This window comes from Anabrus simplex, chromosome 1, assembly GCF_040414725.1.
Source record: "Anabrus simplex isolate iqAnaSimp1 chromosome 1, ASM4041472v1, whole genome shotgun sequence".
Lineage (NCBI taxonomy): Eukaryota > Metazoa > Arthropoda > Insecta > Orthoptera > Tettigoniidae > Anabrus > Anabrus simplex.
This window is the reverse complement of record NC_090265.1, coordinates 1,357,761,095-1,357,786,727: the sequence shown is the minus strand read 5'-3', so window position 1 is coordinate 1,357,786,727 and position 25,633 is coordinate 1,357,761,095. Positions and strand designations below refer to the sequence as shown.

Here is a 25,633-nt window from a genome sequence, read left to right as displayed (position 1 = left end):
TATTATTATTATTGATGGTCTGGAACCCACAGCAAGATGCAAGACCGCTACTTGGCGGTAAATTACATCCTCTGCCATTGTTATTGCTGACTGTGGCCAGCACCATCATCACACGTAGGCAAGTGTGCGAGATTTCTGACGACACGAATGATATACTTCCGTGAATTATTGACCTTATTATAGAGGTGAACAATTGCATGGTCAATATCATTCATATCGTTTATTTCAAATGTGTTTAAATTTGTATTTATATGCCAGGAGAATCTACTGTTATCTAACTTTATGTACTCCAAAGGAAAAGATGGTTCTTGAAAACGAACCCAGAAAATATTAAAAATGATCAGTTTATGATCAGAATAGGTACATTATGAACAGTAAAATCAATTGGTCTGAACGCCCTTTACACCCCACTGCCGTTAAGTTGATTTAATCCCCCGCCAAAAAAAAAAAGGTGTGTTTCCTTATGTTTAAAGGAGATTCCAAATACCAATGTTCACGTCTGTTACCTTCAGTTCTGAGATATAAGTATCCCCATAAAAAGAATTCACTTTTTTCACTTCTTTTCACACTCCCCCCTAAGTGAATTTCCCGTTAAAAACACTTGTCTTGGCAGGTTCGATCCTGGCTCAGTCCGGTGGTATTTGAAGGTGCTCAAATACGACAGCCCCGTGTCGGTAGATTTACTGGCACGTAAAAGAACTGCGGGACTAAATTCTGGCACCTCGGCGTCTCCGAAGACCTTAAAAAGTAGTTAGTGGGACGTAAAGCAAATAACATTATTATTATTATTATTATTAAAAACACTTGTCTCTTTAATAGTAAAGGATCTAGGAGCCGATGACCTCGATCCAACAAGCATCATCATAGTAAAGGATCTTCTAAATACAAATTATCATGACTCTAACATCTTCAGTTTTTTAGATATGTGTCCACATAAAAGGAATTCAACTCCTTTTCACCCCCGCCCCCCAAAATGATTTCGCCCAAAAACGCTCATTTCATTGTTTTTAAAGGAGATCCAAATATCAATTTTTATGTCTGTAACAACTTTAGTTTTTATTAGATGGAAGTATCCTCATACAATTAATTCAATTCAATTAATTTTTCAATTTTCACCTCCCCCATTTCATTGGATTTTCCGAGAATACGTGTTTGTTTAATTTTAAAGCAGATTCCAAATACCAATTTTCACGTCTGCAAAATCTTTTGTTTTTGAGATAGTAGTATCCTCATACAAATAATTCAACTAATTTTTCAATTTCTCTCCTCCCTTTAGGTGGATTTCCTAAAACAAAATACGTATTCCTTTAAAGGAAATTCCAAATACCAAATTTCACATCTGTAACATCTTCAGCTTTTGAGATATCAGTATCTTAATTAATTAAAGAATTCAATCCCATTTTCAGTCACTTTTACCCTTCCACCCAAGTGGTTTTATAGAAAACAAAAAATACATGTTTCTTTATTTTCAACAGAGATAAAAATACTATTTTCCACTTCGGTAACTTATTCAGTTTTTGAGATATACTGCAGAAATGCTCATTTTAAAATTTCACCCCCTTCTTAGTTCCCCTTAAGTCAAGTTTCCAAAAACAAATCACCTACGTTTCTTTACTTTTATAGGAGATTCCAAATACCAATTTTTACGTCTGTAACATTTTACGTTCCTGAGATATACTGTCTTTCTAAACATTCACCCCAATTTGTCACTCCTGTTTAAACCCCATTAATTAGATTTTCCAAAAACAAAAAAAAATACTTTTTTCTTTATTTTCAAAGGAGATCCCAAATACCAATTTTCAGGTCTGTAATATCTTCTGTTTTTGAGATATAAGTATCCTCATTTAAGGCATTCAACCCCCTTTTCACCCTTTTTCACCCCTCCTATTTGGACTTTCCGAAAACAAAAAATGTGTTTCTTTATTTTTAAAGGGGATTCTAAATACCAATTTTTACATCTGTACACTTTAAAAGTTTGAGATATACCCGGTATATACACTCATTTTAAAAATTCACCCTCCTTTTCAACCCCCCCCCCCCCCCCATTCATTGGATTTTCCAAAAACAAAAAATATGTCTTTCCTTATTTTTAAACTACCAATTTTCAGGTCCGTAATACAGTTTCTGAGATATAAGTACCCTCATTAAAGGCATTCAACCACTTTATCACCCCTTTTCACCCCTCCTATTGGGATTTTCCGAAAACAAAAGATACGTTTTTCTTTATTTTTAATGAAGATTCTAAATACCAATTTTTACATCTGTAAACTTTCAAAGTTTTGGGATATAGATACACTCATTGTAAAATTTTACTCCCCTTTTCACCCCCTTAGCGACGGAATATACAAAAATCCTCTCTTAGCGAGCACCTACATCTTAATATGAATGTATCCCCAAAATTATGTCCAGTAGTTTTGGTTCGGTGATGATGAATCAGTCAGTCAGTCAGTCAGTCAGTCAGTCAGTCAGTCAGTCAGTCAGTCAGTCAGTCAGTCAGTCAGGACAAGTTATTTTATATATACAGTTGAACCTGCTTTGTACGTAACTCTGTTCTACGTAATTCGTATTTGTACGTAATTTCCTTTAGGTCCCGGCAAAATATAATTTAAAAGCGTGTTATTTAAACCTTATTTATACGTAATCCATTTATACATAATTCGCTGTTATACGTATTAAGTGCCAGTGAAATATAACTGAGTTTTGCGTAATTGTAATGAGAATGTGCTTTTATAAAAGAAACTACTGTATTTATGAAGTTTCCTCTTTGTTGGCGTAGGTGGAAGTAGAGCGATCGGGTTTCAGTGCTGGAGCAGAACACAGAGTTTTGCTGAATGACATTGTTGACCCTTACTTACTGGCGGCTTAACAAAGGCAAGTCCCCTTCGCTCCTCCTCTACCTTCGTCATTTTTGGCATACCGCCAAAGATTAAGATACATTATAAGCAAAGTGGGCAGTTTCAGGGCAAAAACAAAAGAAAATACAGTAAATTTTTTTGAATATGAGAATTTCTTTCGTGGGAACTTCGGAGAGGTAAAATGTCCACGAAATCAAATCAAAAATCAATCAATACTGATCTGCATTTAGGGCAGTCGCCCAGGTGGCAGATTCCCTATCTGTTGCTTTCCTACCCTTTTCCGAAATGATTTCAAAGAAATTGGAAATTTATTGAACATCTCCCTTGGTAAGTTATTCCAATCCCTAACTCCCCTTCCTATAAATGAATATTTGCCCCAGTTTGTCCTCTTGAATTCCAACTTTATCTTTATATCGTGATCTTTCCTACTTTTATAAACGCCATTCAAACCTATTCGTCTACTAATGTCATTCCACGCCATCTCTCTGCTGACAGCTCGGAACATACCACTTAGTCGAGCAGCTCTTCTTCTTTCTCTCAATTCTTCCCAACCCAAACATTGCAACATTTTTGTAACGCTACTCTTTTGTCGGAAATCACCCAGAACAAATCGAGCTGCTTTTCTTTGGATTTTTTCCAGTTCTTGAATCAGGTAATCCTGGTGAGGGTCCCATACACTGGAACCATACTCTAGTTGGGGTCTTACCAGAGACTTATATGCACTCTCCTTTACATCCTTACTACAACCCCTAAACACCCTCATAACCATGTGTAGAGATCGGTACCCTTTATTTACAATCCCATTTATGTGATTACCCCAGTGAAGATCTTTCCTTATATTAACACCTAGATACTTACAATGATCCCCAAAAGGAACTTTCACCCCATCAATGCAGTAATTAAAACTGAGAGGACTTTTCCTATTTGTGAAACTCACAACCTGACTTTTAGCCCCGTTTATCAACATACCATTGCCTGCTGTCCATCTCACAACATTTTCGAGGTCACGTTGCAGTTGCTCACAATCTTGTAACTTATTTATCACTCTATAGAGAATAACATCATCCGCAAAAAGCCTTACCTCCGATTCCACTCCTTTACTCATATCATTTATATATATAAGAAAACATAAAGGTCCGATAACACTGCCCTAAGGAACTCCCCTCTCAACTATTACTGGGTCAGACAAAGTTTCACCTACTCTAATGATCTGAGATCTATTTTCTAGAAATATAGCAACCCATTCAGTCACTCTTTTGTCTAGTCCAATTGCACTCATTTTTGCCAGTAGTCTCCCATGATCCACCCTATCAAATGCTTTAGACATGTCAATCGCGATACAGTCCATTTGACCTCCAGAATCCGATATCTGCTATATCTTGCTGGAATCCTACAAGTTGAGCTTCCTGCCAGTATCTGATGTTTACTGTTGAACAGTAGTTTTGTCATTCAGTTGCTTTTGAATAGCCATGGAGAGCAGAAAAATGAAAAGTTATACGAGAAGTGGACGCTAATCCACACAAAACAAAAACTGAAATCGCTTCAGACTCAGGGATTGCTTATAGCACGCTATGTACAGTCATCAGTAAAAGAAACGCTATTTTGGATGAGTTCTTAAAACTGGGTTCAAAATCAGCAAATGGCAGCCGTCAGCAAGAATGATTTGGAGAAAGCACTTTTCACATGGTTCCAGCAAAAGCGGGGTGCAGCTCTACCAGTTAGTGGAGACATGCTGAAGTGGTTGATTTAGCTCAAATGATAAATATCACTGCTGCTTTCAAGGCTTCATCAGGATGGTTGCAAGGATTTAAAGATCGTCATGGAATCACATGGAGAATAATTTGCGATGACTCAAAACCTGCAGGTGACGTCACGGTGCAACACTAGAAAGAAGAGATTCTGCCGGATATCGTAAACTGTTATCAGCCTCGAAACATCTACAACTGTGGTGAGACCGGCCTCTTCTACAATCTCCTTCCTAATAAAACATTAGCTGAAAAAGGTGACTCATGCCATGGAGGGAAGAAAAGCAAAATTCGTGTAACAGTACTTCTCGTCACCAATACAGATGGATCTGACAAACTTCCTCCACTTGTGATTGGAAAATCGAAGAATCCGAGGTGTTTTATTATTATTAAATGAAAAGCGCACAATGTGCAAAAACAGTTTTTGTACAGATGGTCAACTATGTTAATGCCATTCTTATTATTGAGGTTGTCCTCATTTTGCAGTTTTGTGCATGGTATCTTTCACAACGGTCGTTGCACAGGTTACATATACAGTCTTCGTTCGACTGGTGGAAGTTTTTTGTTTGGCAGAATCTGTGGTGAAATCCATGAGTGGCGTAACATGTAATTACGTGCCGTAGCTCGTAATTTGCTTGCTTCCACTCTTCCGTCATTATGGCGTCCGTGGAATAGAAGTCGGACCAAATAGCATTTTGTTTCTCGTTTAAAGTTTGGTGTGCATTCTCGTAGGGCTTGGTGTTTGGTAGACAAAACTGTGTTTTGATATCGTCAATGAAGTAGTCCTCTTTGGTTAGAACATATGTTAACCTTGAAGGGGCCGACTTCCCAATGCCTAGAATTCTCTTGAGATATCGGGCCTTGACGTTTTCTATTGTCATCAGATCGCTGATTGTGAGTTTTTCCCAGATGATGCTAATCCCATAGGTTGCTATTGGTGATATGGCTGTCCTGAACAGTAGCATTGCTGTACCCAATGATATTTGTTGAGGTTGTTGAATGTTGTAGATGGCTTTTATTGCTGCGGCTGCTCTTTCTTTGACGTGGATATTGTAGGATGTTAGAGTAGTTTGGAGGGTGACTCCAAGGTACTTGAATTTCGGCACTACGTCTAGAGGTTTCTTGTGCATGGTTATTGTATTTTTAGGTGCATGTTTTCCTCCTTTCCTAAAGGTCATTTGTTTAGTTTTGTTATGGTTTATTTGCAAACCGTTCCTTTCTGCCCATGATGTGAGCCTATTGAGGACCTCTTGGAGCTCTCCTATATTTTCTGAGCCTATTGCCGTATCATCTGCGTAAAGTATAAGCAATGCTGAGGTATCTGTGATTATTTCTGTGATGTCTGCTGTCATGATGTTGAATAAAATTGGGCTGATTGGGTCACCTTGTAGGACTCAGTTTGTTTGGGTTACGTTTTTGGATAGGGTTATGTTGTCTGATATTTGGACATAGTTATATTTGAGGATATTCGAGATTATGATTGCTCTCAGATGTTGAACCCCTATTAGGTAATTGAGTTTCCGGACGATTGTTGCTCTATCAACAAGGTCAAAAGCCTTACGATAGTCTACGAAGACTACAAAATATTTTTTCCTGGATGCCTCAATGTATCTTGGACTTGTTCTATTAGGTATTTAACGGCATGTAGTGTACTTCTTCCCTTCCGGAAGCCGAATTGATTTTCTGGTATCTGGGAGTCTATTTTTTCTGCAAGCCTGATTGTTAAGATTTTCATGAAGATTTTGAATGATGTATTTTCGAGGGCTATACCTCGATATGAATCAGGATTGTCAGTTTCTCCTTTCTTAAACATAATTTCGATTGTTGACAACCTCCATTGCTCTGGAATTTCCCCAATGTGCATGCATGTGTTGAATAGTTCTACCCAGTAGTCTAGCATTATAGGTAGAGATTCTTTCAGGTGTTCTGTGCAGATGCTGTCTGGGCCGGGGGCCTTTCCATTTTTTGCTGCTGTTGTATTATATATTTCCTGCCTCGTTATGGGGATGTGATTTCCTGTCATTGTTACTGGAGTTAATTCAAAAGCTGTTGATCGGTGTTGGAGGTTGAGAATGCTTTTGAAATGGTTTTCGCATGACTCCATTGAGATATTATTTGTTACTGAAGTTTTTGGTTTCCTAAGCACTAGGAATGGGTCATTTTGGGCGTTTGTAGCACGTCTCCTAGCGTCTTCTTCAGTGTACTCCGTTCTTGTTTTCTTGATTAGTGATTTATATGTCCTTCTTTGTTCGGCGTATTGGGCCAGGTGACTTGGGTTCAATGTGTTCTTCGCTCGATGTAGTGCCAGGAGGGTCTTTCTCCATTCATTGTAACAGTCTTTATTGAACCATGGTTGGGATCTCCTTACTTTCGTGTGAGTTTGGCATGATTGAAGGGTTCTTGTACACATTTCCACTGCTTCAGTTAGTTCATGTCGTTGAACTAATAGCCTTGCTTTATCTATTTCATCACCGATATGTTTTAGTTTCTCTGGATCTAATTTCCTGGATATTTTCTTCCTTGGTTGTATTGGCAATTGATCTTTATGAGTGATTTCAAAGACTGTCGAGATTGGTATATGTTTCCTAATCGGGGCTATGGCTGAAGTCCATAATGCTTTTTGACTGAATTTTTTAATGTCTGTACCTCTGTAAAAGACTAAATCTATGGCACTGGTTCCATTCGAGGCTATGTACGTTTTCATGTAGGGACTATTAACAAGTACATAACCGGCTTCTTCCAGAGCCTCTTTAATCAATTCTGTTCTGATGGTTGGTTTGTCTATTCTTGCATTTAGGTCGCCTGCGAAGATTACTCTGTCATCTGTTTGCGTTTGTGACAAGGCCTCTGTTATTCTTTCGATTGTGTCCTCTGTTGACATATGTGGTTGCCAATGATTGATAGTAGGTTGGTCTTTACGGTAATTGTGTTTTCTTCTTTTATTATTTGTTTTATTTTCCCTAAGTTCGGTTTGAGAAAGATGGAGACCCCTCCTGATGGTCTTCCTGTGGTCTGACGGGCGAATGAATGAATTCTGTAATATCCTTGAATGTTGAAATCCTGTGTTAAGAATGTTTCTATCAGTATAATGGCGCTGTAGTTACTTAATGTCTCTATTGGAAAGAGAGGCAGAGCGTTTTTTATGCCTTCAATGTTCCATAGGAGCATATGTGTATAATTATTGTAGTTCTCCTCCTTCAGCACGGCTTGCTCTCCGAAAACGAAACCTTCTTACAATCGTTCTATTTGGCCAGAATTCTGGTCATACAGCATCTTCAAGGAATTTGAAAGGGAAACCTATTTTGAAGGCCTTGTTTTCACTTCGTGTGTGAAGTTCTTCGCAATGGATATTATCTTTAATTCCATTTTTCTCTAGGTACTTCTTAACCTTCTCTTCTGTTGCGTTTCCTTTCAGATTTCCTAGGTAAAGCCATGCCATTTTGTCAGCAGCTTGTAGATCATCTTCTTGAACCCTTGTCCCTCTGATGGTTGTCCATTCTGTTTCTCCTCTATAGTTATGATCATTATCCCTTCCGTCTGTTTTGTTATTGAGTTCTTCATTATCCTTGTGAGTAAGCACTGCATTCCTATTCAGGGTCTGCGTAATTTTTTCTTCAATGATTATATTTATTTTATTCGTTATGAAGTCCATCATATATCTTACGGTTTCTTTTAAATCCGCTAGATCCTTAGTTTCATTGTTCACGGCTTTGTTTTTCTGAATGAGCTGGGTTGTCCGTTCAAGTAAATGCGTATGGATCATTGTGCAGCACATCCACCTCAAATCGTTATGGAGAATGTCCAAATGGAATGTTTCCCTCCTAACTGTACCAGTGTTCTACAACCGCTTGATTTGGGCATCATTGCAAATTTCAAAGTGCATTATAGAAAAATGCTGGTTCAACATTTAATAACTGAGTGATGCAGGAAATGAACCTCTCTCCATTAATTTGCTACAAGCCATGGACTTTATTTCAGCTGCCTGGAAGCAAGTGTCATCCTCCACAATCAGCAGCTGTTTCTGCAAAGCTGGTGTCTTACTACAAGAGGCTGCCTCTAATGATGATTATGGGGTCGAAGTTTTGTCTGGCAATGAGCTAATGCTACCATAGGGTGTAAAATTCGGTACTTTTGTGCATTTCGATGACAATCTGGCTGTGTGTGGAGAACTACCGGATGAAGAGATTATTGCTGATTTATGCCAACAATGCGGTGGTGATGGACAAGCTACAGGCGATAGTGACATTGGAGATAGAGATAACGACTTGAATCTTGACACCTGAATTGACTGAAGTGTTAAGTGCAATCGAAGTGTGTAGGCATTACATCAGTGCGGAAAGTTGTACTGAAAATGCTTCAAATTCATTACTTTGTTAAAGGAGGTTTATACTCTTAATGCAAGAAAAGTGAAACAAACCAAACTATCTGATTTCTTTAAGGCTGGGCCAAGTTCAAAATAATACTTTCTGTCTTAATGTATTTATTATTTGCAAGGATTTACACATGTAGGTCTATTCCATTGGTTTTTCAGTAAATATGTGATGTATTGCATAAGTCTGATTTCTAAGTAATTCTGAGTTACAAGTAGTTTTTTCTCTTCCCCTTGATATACGTATAAGTCAGGTTCAACTGTATAGATATAAAATAACAGTTTTGTCTGTACATTGCTCAGAATTTGAAAAGGGTGGTGTTTCTGTATCCGTCATGTCCACAGTAACAAGGAAATGCACTTTTTACTTTTCTGTAATTTCTGTCTGTCTGTCTGTCTGTCTGTCTGTCTGTCTATATGTATGTATGTATGTATGTATGTATGTATGTATGTATGTATGTATGTATGTATGTACACGCATCACTAGAAAACGGCTAAAGAGAATTTTTTTTTTTTTTTTTTTTGCTAGGGGCTTTACGTCGCACCAACACAGATAGGTCTTATGGCGACGATGGGATAGGAAAGGCCTAGGAGTTGGAAGGAAGCGGCCGTGGCCTTAATTAAGGTACAGCCCCAGCATTTGCCTGGTGTGAAAATGGGAAACCACGGAAAACCATCTTCAGGGCTGCCGATAGTGGGATTCGAACCTACTATCTCCCGGATGCGAGCTCACAGCCGCACGCCTCTACGCGCACGGCCAACTCGCCCGGTAGAGAATTTTATGAAAATCGGTATGCAAAGTCGTGGAATAAGCCGCTACAATCTAAGCTATAAATAATTTGATTCACGCTCATAGAAATGGTAGTTTAGGGGAAGGCCTAAATTTAATTTTCAAATATTTACGTTATTAGTAGTCCTATCTTAATAAAAATTGGTATGCAAAGTTGGGGAATAAGTCTCTAGAACCTAGGCTATGAATAATTGTATTTACGCTGAGTGAAATGGTAGTTTAAGGTAAGGCTTAAAATTTAATTCTTAAATATTTACACCATTAGTGGTCCTATCTCATTGAAAACTGGTATACAAAGTCGGAGAATGTGGCACTATAATCTAGGCTATACATTATTTTATTCACGCTGAATGAAATGGTAGTTTAGGGAAGGCCTAAAATTTAATTCCCAAATCTTTATATTATTAGTGATCGTATCGATAAATACACATAACCAAAGTTTAATAGAACTAAATTTCCGACCATTTATGTCTTATACATTTTTACCGTACCGGCTATGATAACAGATATTTATGAATTTGTTTTTTGTTGCTAAGTCCATAACGACGCCAAGCCACAAGAAAATGGGTTGACAGAATTTAATGAAAATCAGTATAGAGAGTTGGGGAATAAGAAACTACAGTCTAAGCTATAAACAATTTTAATCACCCTGGATGAAATTGTAGTTTAGGGGAAGGCGCCTAAATTAGTTTTTAAATACCTATGTTTTTGGTCCTATCGAAAAGTGCTAGATAACAAAAGTTACAAAGAATACAATTTCCGATCATTTATGTTTTATTATATTATGTTCTATTACATGCCGAGATCCAACCAATAACATACAAAGGAATTTAAAAAATTTACTCAAAAATACACATTTTCTTCTTACCGAAACTGAATCTGCTAAACTTATAACAATGAACCCCCAATTACCATCTGCGAAAGCCTACCCTAAAATTCACAAAGAAGACGTACGCATGAGACCAATTATAAACTATAGAGCCAGTCCAACCTATAAATTATCGCAATTCATCCAAAAATTTAAAAAAAAAAGCATTATTCATTTTTAGCAAAACAATACAAAACTCAATAGATTTTTGCAACAGAACCAAAGAACTAAAGATCGAACAACACCATACCCTTGCTTCATTTGACATAACAAACATGTACCCTAACATCCCTGTTAAACAAACAATCAAAATAATAGAATCTAATTTTAAAAAACCACAGCAACTTGAGCACCTTAGAAATAAACTAATTCATAAATTTACTTGAATTCGCCATATACAATAACTATTTCAGATTTCACAATACCATATATCAGCAGCAAGGCCTACCTATGGGGTCTCCTGCCTCCGGAATATTAGCAGAAATATGTATAGATCATTTAGAACACACGTCAATTAATAAAATAGATAATATACATTTTTGGTGCAGATTTGTTGACGATATCTTCGTAATTATAGATAATAGATCCCCTGATGCACAAACTATACTAGATAAACTTAACACTTCAGACCCCCAAATTAAATTCACTAAAGAAACCGAAAATAACCGTACACTAAATTACTTAGACTTGACAGTAACCAGACACGACAACCGCTTTTCTTACAAGATCTACAGGAAACTCACACACACCTTAAATACCATAAAAAATGACTCCATTCATCCCAATACACACAAAAGAGCAGCCTATTATAGTATGATATATAGAGCTTTTAACATCCCAATGACAGTAGAAGACCAAAATAATGAATTGAAATTAATCCACGACATAGCTAAACATAACGGATATAGCAAAGAAATGGTCAACAAAATTATTCACAAAATAAAATCCCAACCTAAAACTAAATTAACGAAAACAGCCAAACCCAAAATAGATTATGCTCTATTTACCTTTAACAACACCCATATATATACCATAACTAATATCTTCAAGAAGCATAACATGAAAATAGCATTCAAAACCACACACAACAGCACCTACATTATACATAACACTAAAACAGTCAATAATAATAACAAATACAACCAATCAGGTGTCTACCGTATCAAATGTAACAACTGTAACACAAGTTATATTGGACGTACAGGCAGAAACTTCACCATCTGCTATAATGAACATATAAATGCAGTAAAATATAACCATTTCTCATCAATAGGCCAGCATGCAGAAGAATCTAAGCATAGTTTCACAGACATCAATAATGACATGACGATACTAAACATAAACTCTAAGGGCCCTCTGCTCAACATAACCGAAGATTTCTATATTTCTTTGGACCAATACGCTAATCCCAATCATAACATTAACGATATTACAGAGAAAACCAGCATCATGTTTGACAAAGCCATTCCTGCATTAAAGAATGATTACCTCAAAATAGTAAACACACGCTCCAACAAACCAACGAATCACAAGCCCGACCCCGCCCCTACTTCCCCAATAGTCACTCCTTCTTCCCCTCCACCTAAATCCCCCTCCACAGCTAACATGAGCCCCAGACGTACTCGTAGCAGAACACAGCAAGCCTTCAGACATATCGGTACAAGACCTCCACAACAACAATAGTAAGTACTCTTTCCATATACACACCAGGCATTCCTTCATACATACACTATACTTACATTAGCTTATCTTTACAGACTACACCACAATCAAACATAGACAAGAGAGGTGTTGCCACCAACAGCTTCTAAATTCAAACTCAAGACCTGCAGTTTATTATTATATAAAAATAACTGGAGTACATCACAGTTGGATTATATAACACAAAATTTTTTCACGACGAAGGTCCATATCAACATGACACATATTAGGCTCAGATCATTCTCGAAGATTACCTCACACAGCTAAACCAGCATGACATAGAAGCAAAGGAACCACACAGAAGATAGAAGAATGGAATCTAAGCAACATGAACTTTTAATAAGCATTTTAATGTGTTAAAACTTTTTAAGTGTTTTATATCGTAGCCCATATGTTTTAATGTGTTCTGTATACTCATGTTCTAACTTATTGTAACTTTTTACCTTTGACCACAGATATTTTAACTTCTTGCTACTGTATTCTGCATTTCCATCCCCCATTAGACATCCGGATGTCTAACACAATAACAACTTGTAATTTTGTCTAATGGCTGGAAACTAATCATGTACTAGCTGATGATGGCCGTTAAGGGCCGAAACCGGTACTAGTGTAATCTATTTACAATAAATCGTGTATTGATTGTTGGAAAAACACATTTCTTGTCTATACATTTATGTTTTATTCAGTTATACTGTACCGACTATGATGAGTGGTACTTCAGAGTCGGAAGAAAACTAAATGTGAAGGCCTACAATATCGAAAGCGCATAACATTGATCAACAATGACATTACATTGACCATTGTTTGTTGTGATGTTGTTTGTCCCTTATGCTGCCTCTCAACTCCGATAGATGGGATTACTGCTGTGTACCGAGTACAAAAGCCTGAATGAATATTGGCGGGAAATAGCCGGGGAGTTAGAAATCTTTCTTCTTTAGCATACCATTCGTCTGGTTCATACATTTTCTGATACAGCTGGTACGTAACACACTGTTTCTTCATAGTACGGTACTCCAGTTATTCGATTCCTACTCTGACGCGCTGTTTTGAATGAGCCGTGTGCATACTTAAGTCAGAGGCTGAAGTAGTAGTAGTAGTAGTAGTAGTAGTAGTAGTAGTAGTAGTAGTAGTAGTAGTAGTATAACAACAATGTAGACATATTCCAAATTATAGCACCAAGATTCAACCGTGAAAAGAGCCGTTTCTTAAGAAAAGCTTCTTCCTCTTCACTTTTATTAAATTCTACATTCATTTTATTCCAAATTATCAGTGAAGAGGGGGTTTCTTCTCTGGCTTGGAGGAAAAATTTGCCTCCATATCAGATAGATTTTTCCGCCGCCAGTGTAGTGAATCGATATTTTCCGACTCATCGGGTACTCCTAGGGAACAGATTAGTAAAAGGGCATAGATTTGCCCAGGGAGTCTCCAATATTCGACCCTCTCCCCTTCAAACAAAGACGAAGAGTGTTCACGAATCACGGCTGTCTGCGGCTTGGTCATTCCAGCTCTGGAACCGTGGACTGTTAGATCGGCAGTGTAGTACCATTCGTTAAAAGTGAGAAAATGTGTGGTATTTTATTTGATCGAGTATTTCCTATGAAAGCATTGCTTTTAGTCGCGCCATTCCAACTGTCGTCATTGTAATATATCATAGGTTATAAACTTCATGGTTCTGATCCGTATTGAATTGCAAATTCAAGGGTTCAAAAAGTCAAAGTAGGAAATCATGCATCACAGGAAGAGAAAGTTTGGAAGGGAATTCCACAGGGTAGTAAAATTGGCCCAAAATATATGTTCATTTCAGTTGGGAAAACCACTAAGACAGTCTTTCTGAGGATGTAAAAAGGCAGATGGAGAATGAGTGTCTACCATTATAATGAAAACTCCCCAACCAGATTGTTACTGATGGCATGCAAGCGGGTTTACCATTACAGTGAAAATTCCCTAACTCAGTCTGCATATGAGAAAAAATGTTTGGTGACATCCCATCGTGTTTCTAGGGTAACTTTAAAAGCTATGCTATTTAATACAATCTTGCTCACAACGTGTACACTAGAATTCCGTATGCAATGCAGAATTCCGTTGCGAAGCTGGGTACATCAGCTAGTTATTAAAGAAACTGGGGGGAAAAGGATTGGTCATAGGGGTTATATGTTGAATAACAACATTTCTAAATTCAAGGGTTCAGAAAGTCAAAGTAGGAAATCATGCATCACGGGAAGAGAAAGTTTGGAAGGGAATTCCACAGGGTAGTAAAATTGGCCCATTACTATTCTTAATATATGCAAATTATTTAGGGAACAATATAACATCAAATAAGATTTTATGCAGATGATGTAATTGTTTATAGGAAAATAAATAACATAGAGGATTGTACAGAATTACAAAGGGACCTTGACAGTATCCAACAATGGGTTGAAGAGAATAATATGAAGATTAATGGAGGCAAATCAGTTGTCACTACATTTACAAACAGCAGCATAAAAACTGAATTTAAATATACTTTGGATGAGGTAATTGTACCAAAAGATGGCAAGTGCAAATACTTAGGTGTGAGATTTGAAAGTAATTTGCACTGAAAGGGTCATGTTGATGACATTGTTGGGAAAGCATACAGATCGTTACATGTCATAATGAGGCTACTTAAAGGATGCAACAAAGAATTAAAAGAGAAAAGTTACTTAAGTATGGCTCGTCCATTATTGGAATATGCAAACAGTGTTTGGGATCCTCACCATGAATACCTAATAAAAGAAATAGAAGGTGTGCAGAGGAAAGCAGCAAGATTTGTAACAGTAGATTCCAGGAGAAAAAGTAGTGTAACAGAAATGTTGAATAACTTGGGTGGGAAGCTTTAAGTAAGAGAAGGGAGAAAACTAGAATTATAGGATTATATAGAGCCTATACAGGAGAAGAAGCTTGGGGAGAAATTCGTGAGAGGCTTCAGTTGGAAAATAATTATATCAGCTGGGCTGATCACAAGTATAAAATTAGACAGAATTTTAGCAGAAATGATTGGGATGAATTTTCATTCATTGGGGAAGGCGTGAAGAAGTGGAACAGTTTACCTGGGGAAGTGTTTGATCCTTTTCCAAAATCTGTGCAGACATTCAACGAAGGAATAAATTGCAACAGAGAAAAGAAATGTTAGAGGGCATTCGACCTGTGTAGGTTATTGTAATAAAGAATTTTTGGTGATAAATTAATTCCATCCCCTTGTCTATGGAGACTGGACGGCTGAAGTAGGGGACTGCCTGTAGGGCTGAAGTACACTGGGGTCTTTGAGGGCCCTGGGACCACTATGGTAGCTATGAAGGCCATTCAGGAACTCTGTAAAGCAGTGGCAAAGGGGCCTCTGCTTAAGACACAGCAGGTCATTATGCACGTTAGGTACCAAAATGGGTTTAAAAAAAAAGCAATGTACATTTAAATATTGTATAGTATTTTTTGAAGTGATTCCACATACTGGATATGAGTTGATTATGTATGTAACTACAGAAGATATTATGAGTAGAATTTTGTAAATAATATAAATTTATTTAGGATGAGCTGTGTGTTTAATAGATAATACTGTAATACTGTAGTTTAGGAAAAATGTCTTTTTTTCTTTTTAACTTAAAATGTAGTTGATGAGAATAATGTATTTTTGTGCATCATTTGCCACCGAGGTAGAGACCTCATTTGCAAGTAAAGTATTTTGATTTTGACTGTATTGCATGTGTTATTCGGCATTCAATTTTTCAGTATGGCCTTTATTTTGGCAAACATTGCCCTTTAGGATTTGTCAGATATATGTATCACAGATCTAGAGGCCATAACCCTATACTAATTATGTGGTCATCAAAATCTGGACATAGTGTGTGTATAGAATTAAAAGTGGTATTGGCTGTGCATGATACTGTTGAAAATATCCATAATCCTTTTCTTCCTCTGTCAGTTCATTAAAAACTGGACGCAAAATTCTTCTTGTGTATACATCTGAATTCACACAGTCATCAAATATATAGGTCTAATTATCTCCCATACAGGCGACCCCATCGTACTAATAGCCTATGTATGATTCATTCATTACATCCCTGACCCGGTCAATGACTGGAGAACAGGTTGTAGGTTTTCATTTTCATTTATCTGCCACACACTTACCGCGCATCGTACCCCTGTTTTAGTAGGATGCAATGGCACTTCCGGTATAGTATGCTGGTTCTCACTACTATACAATCATATGTTTTGAGAATGTACATGTCCAGAAAGATGGAACCATGCCTCATCAGACATGAGCATTATCTGTCGATCCATATTTCCATTATGAACACTTTCACAAAATCAGTTGCAGAACCTTATTCTTGTAATAAAAAAAAAATCTTCAAATATGGCATGAATTTTCAGAGGTTTTATTTTGTTGTTGGCAATGAGTATAGATTTTCGGCATGCTGTAGTTTATATGTTAGAGTGAGCATGTGTTCATGGGAATGATGTCAAAAATATGTTTCATGAAAAGAAACATGACTCTGAAGTCATTAATTTGTGTTGAAAATTCAAGATGACTGTTGTGTGCACTGTGTATATATTAGAAGGTAGTGTTAAGAAGCAAGAAGTTCATGACAGAAATAATATTTTAAAAAAAGGAGATTACAACAATATTGGGGCAAGATATTTTTCTGAGTTGTGGCCAGTAACAAGAAATATGCACGAATCCAAGTGCATTTTATGCATCTGGAAAGCAAGAAAAGGTTTTTTCATTGAATATGGTGGCATTGGTGATGTCAGGCCTCACTTTGAGTGTGAGTCATATAGAGCAGCTAAGATCGTCATTGCAGTCGAACCTAATGAAAATTATCTTCAAGTAGCATTCATCTGAAAAAAACAAGGTAAGCATAGCATTCCAAATCCAACTTTTAGATAAATCTTATAGCAATTAAAAGCTAAAAATTGAGCACTTCTTTACAGTTCACTTTTTGTTCCACGTAACTGCTTCCGAGCTCGCACTTGTGTACCATGCGGTTAACCATAACCAAAGCTATGCTAGTACTAACTGTGTTTCAAGGTACTGCCGCAGGTAGTATCTGATTCAGTCCTTCTAAATAAACTAACATGTGGAAAGACGAAGTATGAGGCAATAGTAAAAGGCGTGTTAGGTGTAAGATGTGTGAATAATTTCATTGAAAAGCTGAAGGAAACTTTTTCTTCCATTCAGTTTGTGTTTCCCTATTGCTGTGAGGTACCTACATGAACAAGTAGGTGTGTGTCATAAGGTTCTGTACTTTTACAAGTACTCTGACAAATCTGCATCACCATTGCCCGAGCAAATTTTAAGTAGGTTCACAAACTTTGATTTGAAATGATTAAGTGTCAAGTTTTACAGCAGACAATACAAATGCAAACTTTGGAAACAAAAACTCTGTATATACTCATTTAAAGGTAGAAAATACTAATTTAGTAACAGGAAACTGCTATGCTCACACTGTCCGTAATTGTTCAAGTCTGGCATTAATACTATGTTTATTGATATTGAAATGTTAATATTTAAGTTATTCAATTATTCCTCACATTCAGCAAAAGGAGTATCTCGATATTAAAAGGAGTTTTTTTTAACTTATATTCTAAGATATATTCTATCTTACTAGTTTGTTGAGACATGTATCAACAAGGTGGTTAAGTCTAATACATTGTATAGGGAGATTACTGAGCAATCTCCCAGCAATATAATATTTTTCTAGCATATTTGACTCGCACATTTTTTTCAAACGCTTAGATCTCGGTACCTCATTTTCTGAAAAATAAATTCTCTTGGTAGAATTTAGTCTTCAGTTTTGTCGGCATTTTACTGAAATTTTTCACAAGGGTATGCTCAGCTTACGAAAAAAATGCTTGACAATAAGTGAAGTGCACAATGTGATGCAAACAATAAAACTAGAATTACAGCAGATGATAAATGACATGTTCTTTGGCTATCAAATGCAGAAAACAGTTAGATAAATTTGAAGAATTATTACCAGGTGAAAAACAAAAATGGTTGTCAGAATGTAATGAAGTTTGTCTAGAGTATCTTAATAAGTGGTTTGAATTAGATGATGGAAATATTTTTTCTGTGATGAATTGCATCTCTCTTGAAGAAGAACCACATTTTCAGAGGGTTTTAATCTAATAGTCACTTTGTATTATAAATCATGTTAATGTAGATTATTTATTTTCAGAGATTACTTTTATTTCTGATTTTTTAAATGAAATTGGAAGTTTGAAAACTAATTAACATGGTGATATATAATTCAAATGATTGCTGCAGTAAAATTGTCTGGTAATTTAGTATTAGTTAAAATTGAATTGAGTATATTTACCTCAAATAGTTTCACAGAAATCTTTTCTGTAATGAGTATGAAATGGACAGATGAACAAAACAGGATCTCTATTGTTAACATTGATGCTTCCGCAGGTCGTACTAGTAGACATGATATGGGCTTTTGGGCTTATGCTGTGTCAACAAAACTAGGTGAAACTCTTTACATTTCACAGATAACTTTTCTCTGCGTCTTCAGAAGAAAATCTTGACTGTTTACAAAGAGGACTTCTACAATAATGAGGGTTTGAATTTGAGTGCTTTACCATTGGAACAGTAGTGGTATGCTCATTCGTCACCAGGTGGCTCGCTGTATGCAGGCAGAGAGAGCACTCCAAGTGGGAGCTGACCACAACATTAGACTCCAATAAGATGTTATATCACACCGTGTGTATGTTAGAAGTAACAGAGAGAACATCAGACGAATCTGGAATGAATGTGGTAGAAGAAATAAATACAAACTAATAAAATAAAATAAAATGTTCTGAAAGACACCAGGATAGAATAGAACAGAGCTGAAGAATGGAAATAAAATGCATGGAGAAAACAGAGGATGTGTAATGATGTGAGATGGAGTGGGAACGGGAGCATAACCATTGTACACACGTTATGAAAGTATGACACTTAACAAACAACACATAGCTCGGATTAAACCATCTGGTGATGACATACGTACAAATTTGGAAAACATCGAAATCAAATAACAGTAGAGAAAGGACAGGGAAGAGAACTACCTTTACAAATCCTTAATGGATGGCAACCATGTATTACTTAATTGATAGCCAGTGTCCTTGTTGAAATTGTTAGGACTTTTACGTATTTGCACAGCTTCCCGTATATTCTAGACCTGTAGTGTTTAGTGTGGGTAAGATCTCGAACATTTTGGAACAACATCATGAGCCAACAATGGGTGTGCTCAGCTATTGCTGACTTGTCTGGCTGGTTGAGACGGATATTCCTTTGGTGTTCCTTGATGAGAGTCCCAATGAACCGGCATGTTTAGCCAATATATACCTTTCTGCAAGTACAGGGAATTTTGTACACCCCAGGATGTAATAGTGGGGACAATTTGTCCTTGCTTTTACGTAAACTGTGAGCAGTTTAAGTTTCAGTGCCAACACAGTTTTTATATTGTGCTTGCAAAGAACCTTGGCAATTCGGTCTATGGTATTGTGAATGTAAGGCAGGTAGGCAGTTCCCTTCACTTCTTCTTTCTGTAAGCTTTGCTTAGTTGTCCTTCTGGGATGGAGGTCTCTATGAATCTGTACATTGTTGTTACCATTACCATTGAACGTGACTTCGAGTGTATCTACCTCCTCGTGAATATTTGATGGCTCACAAATTCATGTTGCTTTCGTGGTGAGGATCGTGAGAATGCCCTGTTTTTGTGCTGGATGTTGGTGAGAATCTGCATGGAGGTAGCGATTCGTGTGGCTACGCTTATGATAGACAGTATGCCCTAAAGAGCCATCCGGTTTCTTTCTTACTAGAACATCCAAGAAAGGAAGGCATCTGTCCTACTCCATCACCATAGTGAATTTAATTGAAGGATGTTGCTGATTTAGGTAAGTGGTTTAAAAATACATGAAGTTTCTCAGGACCTTCTGTTCATACCACAAATATGATATCAACATACCTCCACCAAATCATAGGGCACCAAAGCCATAGCCTTCTTCTCAAAATGCTCCATAAAGAAATTACCCACTACTGGCAAGAGTGAACTATCCATAGCCACCCCATTCGTCTGTTCGTAAAATTGCCCACCCCACAAGAAATAGCTCGAAGGGGTGTCCTCAGGGAACAGATGCTCAATGAGAGATTGCGTCATATCTGCATGACGCTTCTCTGTCCTTTCTCTATTATTATTTCTTTTTTGGTGTTTTCCAAATTTGTACGTTTGTCATCACCAGATGCTTCATTCCAAGCTATGTGTTGTGTGTTAAGTGTTATACTTTCATAACGTGTGTACACCTGTTATGCCCCCACCCCTCTCCCACACCATCTCACATCATTGTTATCCTCTGTTTTTTCCACACACTTTCTTTCCATTCTTCAGCTCTGTTCTATTCTATCCTGGTGTCATTCGTTGCATTTTATTTTATTTTATTTTATTACTTCGTATTTATTTCTTCTACCACATTCATCCTGGATACAACTGTTGTCCTCTCTGTTACTTCTCACGCACACACGGTATGATATAACATCTTAATTGGAGCTTAATATTGTTGTCAGCTCCCTCTTAGGGCACTGTGACTGCGTACAGCGAGCCACCTGGTGATGAATGAGTGTACCACTACAGCTCCAATGGTAAAGCATTCTTAAATTCAAACCTTCATTATTGTAGAAGTCCTCCTCATTAACAGTCATGATTTTCTTCTGAAGATGCAGAGCAAATTTATCAGCAAAACATAAAGAGTTTCACCTTGTTTTCTTGACACAGCATGAGCCCAAAAGCCCATATCATGTCTACTGGATCTCTATTAATCTGATAAGAAATGGATTGTATTTATATTAATTACAGTGATAAATGCAATGAGTTTTATAAGAAAATGGTGTCTGATGAAAACTTGTTAAGCATGACACACAAAAATGAGAAGTACATGTAAGGTATGTAAAAGGGAGCATTTACCTTACAGTACAACTCGTATAATTTTATTCAAATGTTGTTTTAGATAATAAGCACCCTCTTCAGAGGTAGCCCAGCCCAGGGATTGGCGCCCCTGCCTATGTGAGTCCCAGAGCACACTGACCCAATGTGTAGCATCTGGTAAGGGTCCCAGCTCAGGGTTACGAGTGAAGCCCTCATCGGAATCTACAGCAGAGAAGATGGACTTCTGAATGGTGAAGATTGCGGAAGAGGCAGCCCAGTACTCGGGGAGTAATATGAGTATGCTTGGTATCAGCAGCGTCTGTTTCCCATGTCAGGGGTAGCTGCAAGGGTGTCTGTTCCCCATGTAAGGGTTGGCCTAAATAATTGCTGGCAGTAGCTCTAAAATGCCTTTGGGAGTGGCGACCCCATTGTAATCAACGCTCCTGAATAAGATTCGGAGTGGCCAACCCTGAAGGCATTTAGTTTTCACCCCTAGTAAATTTCTTTACTAGTTCGCATACGATGATAAACAACGACGCAGATGACACTACCCCAGAGAGTATCCATTCTCCCGTCACCAATGGTGGCGCATTCAGGCCTTTGGATTCTGGGGAGCCTGACCTCATCATGCGGGGAAAGTCGGAGTTCCCCAATATCACCAACCTATTGAGACCCAAAACTGTCACTTTGGAACTATCAATATTCAAACCCCCTGTAAGACCGGAAAACTCAAGCAATTGACCGACATCTTGCATAAGCGCAAAATTGCAATAACAGCAGTCCAAGAAACCCGATTTACTGATGATCTGGCTTTTGAGTCAGAAGGTTATAGAGTAATTAAGGGGAAACCAGCATCTAAGAACACACATGGCTCCAGCATTTTTGGTACAGCCTTTTTAGTACGATGTGATATAATGGATTCTGTCATTGGATTTACATCAGCTAGCGAATGCATCTCCGTGTTATCTCTAAGATGTGGCAACAAGGGATACTCTATTGTAAATGCACATGCTCCAGTTAATGATGACAATAAGAAGAACCCTGAAAAGGTCCAAAGTTTCTGGCAGATGCTAGAAGATGAGATCGGTAAGATCCCCGGTCTCCATGTCAAAATCCTCGTAGGTGACTTCAACGCTCAACTGAGAAAAGAACAACGGTACCAAGATATACTGGGGCCTTACACAGCACATAGACAAACAAACACCAACAGCAAGTGCTTAATTGAACTGTGTAGATTATATCAGTTAAAGATCATGTCCACAGTTTTCCCCAGAAAGGCAAAATACCAGACCACCTGGCAGTCACCGAACGCAGCTATAGGATCATTTCAAATCGATCCTGTTGCAATCAGTGTAAAATGCAGGAAAGAGATCATGAATGTCAGAGTTCGTAAAGGTTGAAATGTTGATTCTGACAACAATAACGACCAGATTACTGCCCAAACGAAAGATACCTTCTACCAAATTTCCACCAATGATTGATCCCCAATTCCTGTTGGAGAATAAAGAACATTTTGCAACTGACATCTTGCAAAAAGATATGAAAGACTGAAACCAACTTAAGTCCACCATATGCGAAACTACCAATAACCTCGGACAACCTCGAAGGAAGAGACGACATAGATGGTGGAATACTAAATGCGATCTTGCAGTTGATGAGCGCGCCGCAGGCTGGACAAAGTGGTACTTGACTAAACGAAAGGAAGACTGGAAAAATTTCAGAATGATGCGGAAACTGTCAAGTAAGACCATCAAACATGTGAAAAGATCTTACGATCGGTCAAGACTGGAGAAGTTAGATGAAGCATTCAAAATGTACAACACCAGAAACTTTTATTGGGCCTTCAAAGAGGAACTCTCGGGTTATAATCCACAATGTCTTCACTTTACAGCTTATGATTCCATCGACTGCCAGACACTCTTCTCCGTACTGCAAGAACAAGGTGTCGATTACAACACACGCTCCCTCATCCTACAGTACAGACTCTTACGGATACAACATATAAGGTGGAGTTCAGGGGAGAACTATCTCGGAGTTTCAAGATAAAAACTGGAGTATGACAGGGTGATGGCCTCTCACCCATTCTGTTTAATTTAGTGCTTGATAAAGTCATCAAGAACTGGGAATGTACACTGAGGAATCTAGAAATCAAACCAGTTGCCATTGGAGCCAGGACCCGAAAGATTGAGATCAGGTGCCTAGCATTCGCAGATGACATTGCAATCCTAACCAACAACTCTAAGGATGCTGTCATTGCTATCGAAGCCCTGCACGAGATAGAGGTGAAGGCAGGATTACACATATCGTACGACACAACTAAGTACTTTGAGACTCGGCATCCCGTAAACTCCCCTTTGACGACCATACATGGAACGATTGGGAGAGTCAATCGCTTCTGCTATCTTGGTGAATGGGTCCACCCCAGTGGTAGAGACGGTACATCCATCTTAGAAAGATGTAACAAACTCAATGCAGCGTACCAATTATCTCACAACAGTTATAATAAGAGGTGCATTTAAAAAAATACTAAGATCTGTCATTACAAAACTGTTGTAAGACCACAATTTTTGTATGCCTCGGAGACCCTCCTGACGAACAAAAAAGGCACCATGGATGATCTACAGAAAGCCGAAAGACGTATCCTCTGGAAAATTCATGGATCGAGATTGCTCCCAGATGGAACCTACAGACTTAAATCGAACTCTGAGCTGTATCGACAGAATCAGCCAATACCAGCATGCGACGTAGGAGGCTTAAGTTCTACGGACACCTACAATGAATGGACAGCAACAGGCTTATGGTTAAAAGCTACAAGACTGGAAGTTTGTGGCTTAATGAAGTACAGAAGGACTTGGATTCAGCTGGGATTTCAGACATTGATGTAGAAGATCGTTCCAAATTTTATGCTATGGTACAGTCTTGGACCCCACCACCTAGAGTCCCTAGAAGTCGGAAGCCCCTTTCACAGGAGAGAAAGGAGAAATTATCAGCAAGGCTCAAGAGATATTGGGAACGAATAAGAGCATCGAGGAAGTACTAGTCATCAGCACTCCTTAGTGGGCTTAAATCAGTAATAATAATTTTTTGATAAATAGAAGTTTTCTATATCCACACACAGTTATTCTTCATAAACAATATAAATGAGACTGCAGAATTTGTATTGATGTAAATGTCTAAACTTTTGTGTGTTGCTCTACTCTTTGATGTGTGTGTCTGTACTGTCCTCACCTAGAAGAGAAACTCATAGTCTTTTTGTTATCTTATCAACTCAAGTAAGCAGACCCAGGTAACAGCTGAAAACTGCAGATGATGATGGTGATGATGATGATGATGATGATTAGCTCAAGTGTGATGATTTTGTTTTGTATTTGTCAGGTTTTATACTTTAAGATGACTTGCAATTTGAATTTTTAAAGTAGTGCTATGTTCTAGACATAATGTATACCATCATTTTTATAGTCTTCTTACATTTTATCATATTATTGAAAGTAGCTCAGAGTAAGCTATGGGTGTGTGCATGCGATGATCTTTGGGCATTTCCAAAAATTGTTCATTTATTAATGTTGCTTTTCACACAAATTTGCACTGCAGAGTATTCAGTTGCCTAGGAAGTCTCATCCCCTTGTAGAAAGAACTCTTTATCATTATGTTACCTAGTGCTGTTAAACCTGCTTATATTTGCTGAATTTAACAATCCTTAATTCCCTGTTGTAATGGAGTTATTTTCAAAGCAATGTTAAGAATATTTTAATATTGTTACAGGTGCTGCTGGAAATGAGTCCAGGTCTCCCTATTGAGAAACATGTTCTGAGTGCTGAGCAACTCAGACTTCATAGTGATATTGTTCACTGCTGGTCACCTGATGAGTTAATGGCTTGTGTTTTGAAACCACCTCATCTAGATGCTCTTTTGTTTAATCCACTCACTGGAAACAAAGAATCACTGTTAGAACTGGTTGGATTTGGTTGTCCTGAGGTAGGTTCTGTTTTAGATTATATCCTTTTTTCTAAACTATTTTGTATATAGTGCCATTTAGAGTGGCAGGGTGTGGCACACAAATTTATCTTGGCTAGGCAGCGGGAATATGTCATGCTATTCATCATCTCTGAGACTCTTCCTTAGGGTTGGCTTGAGATTTGAGAGTTGTAAACATTTCGTGCAGTGGCATATTTATAACTAAGTTCCTAAGCATGAGAGAGGTTATAATGTCGAATACTTAAATAACATCAGCGAGTTTATAGTTGAGGACAAAACATGACGACCTCAGTTCTTGGAAGCGACCTGGAAGCCAGCTGTAAATCCCACCCTGCACCCTGCTGAGTTAATGAGCTCCATGTGATCCTTGCTTGGTATGGAGAGGTTGCCAAACCACTCTCTTCAG

The 25,633-nt window shown here is 37.8% G+C and overlaps 1 protein-coding gene across 1 annotated transcript in view; it reads left to right on the top strand.

Annotated features, from left to right (window-relative positions):
• The window catches only part of LOC136859016 (death-associated protein kinase 1), a 1,193,585-nt gene that overhangs the window by 551,856 nt on the left and 616,096 nt on the right, over positions 1-25,633 (top strand). Inside the window, exon 22 of the mRNA XM_068225494.1 lies at positions 25,015-25,227. Within this exon, the coding sequence (XP_068081595.1) occupies positions 25,015-25,227 (213 nt within the window). The remainder of the gene's footprint in view (positions 1-25,014; positions 25,228-25,633) is intronic.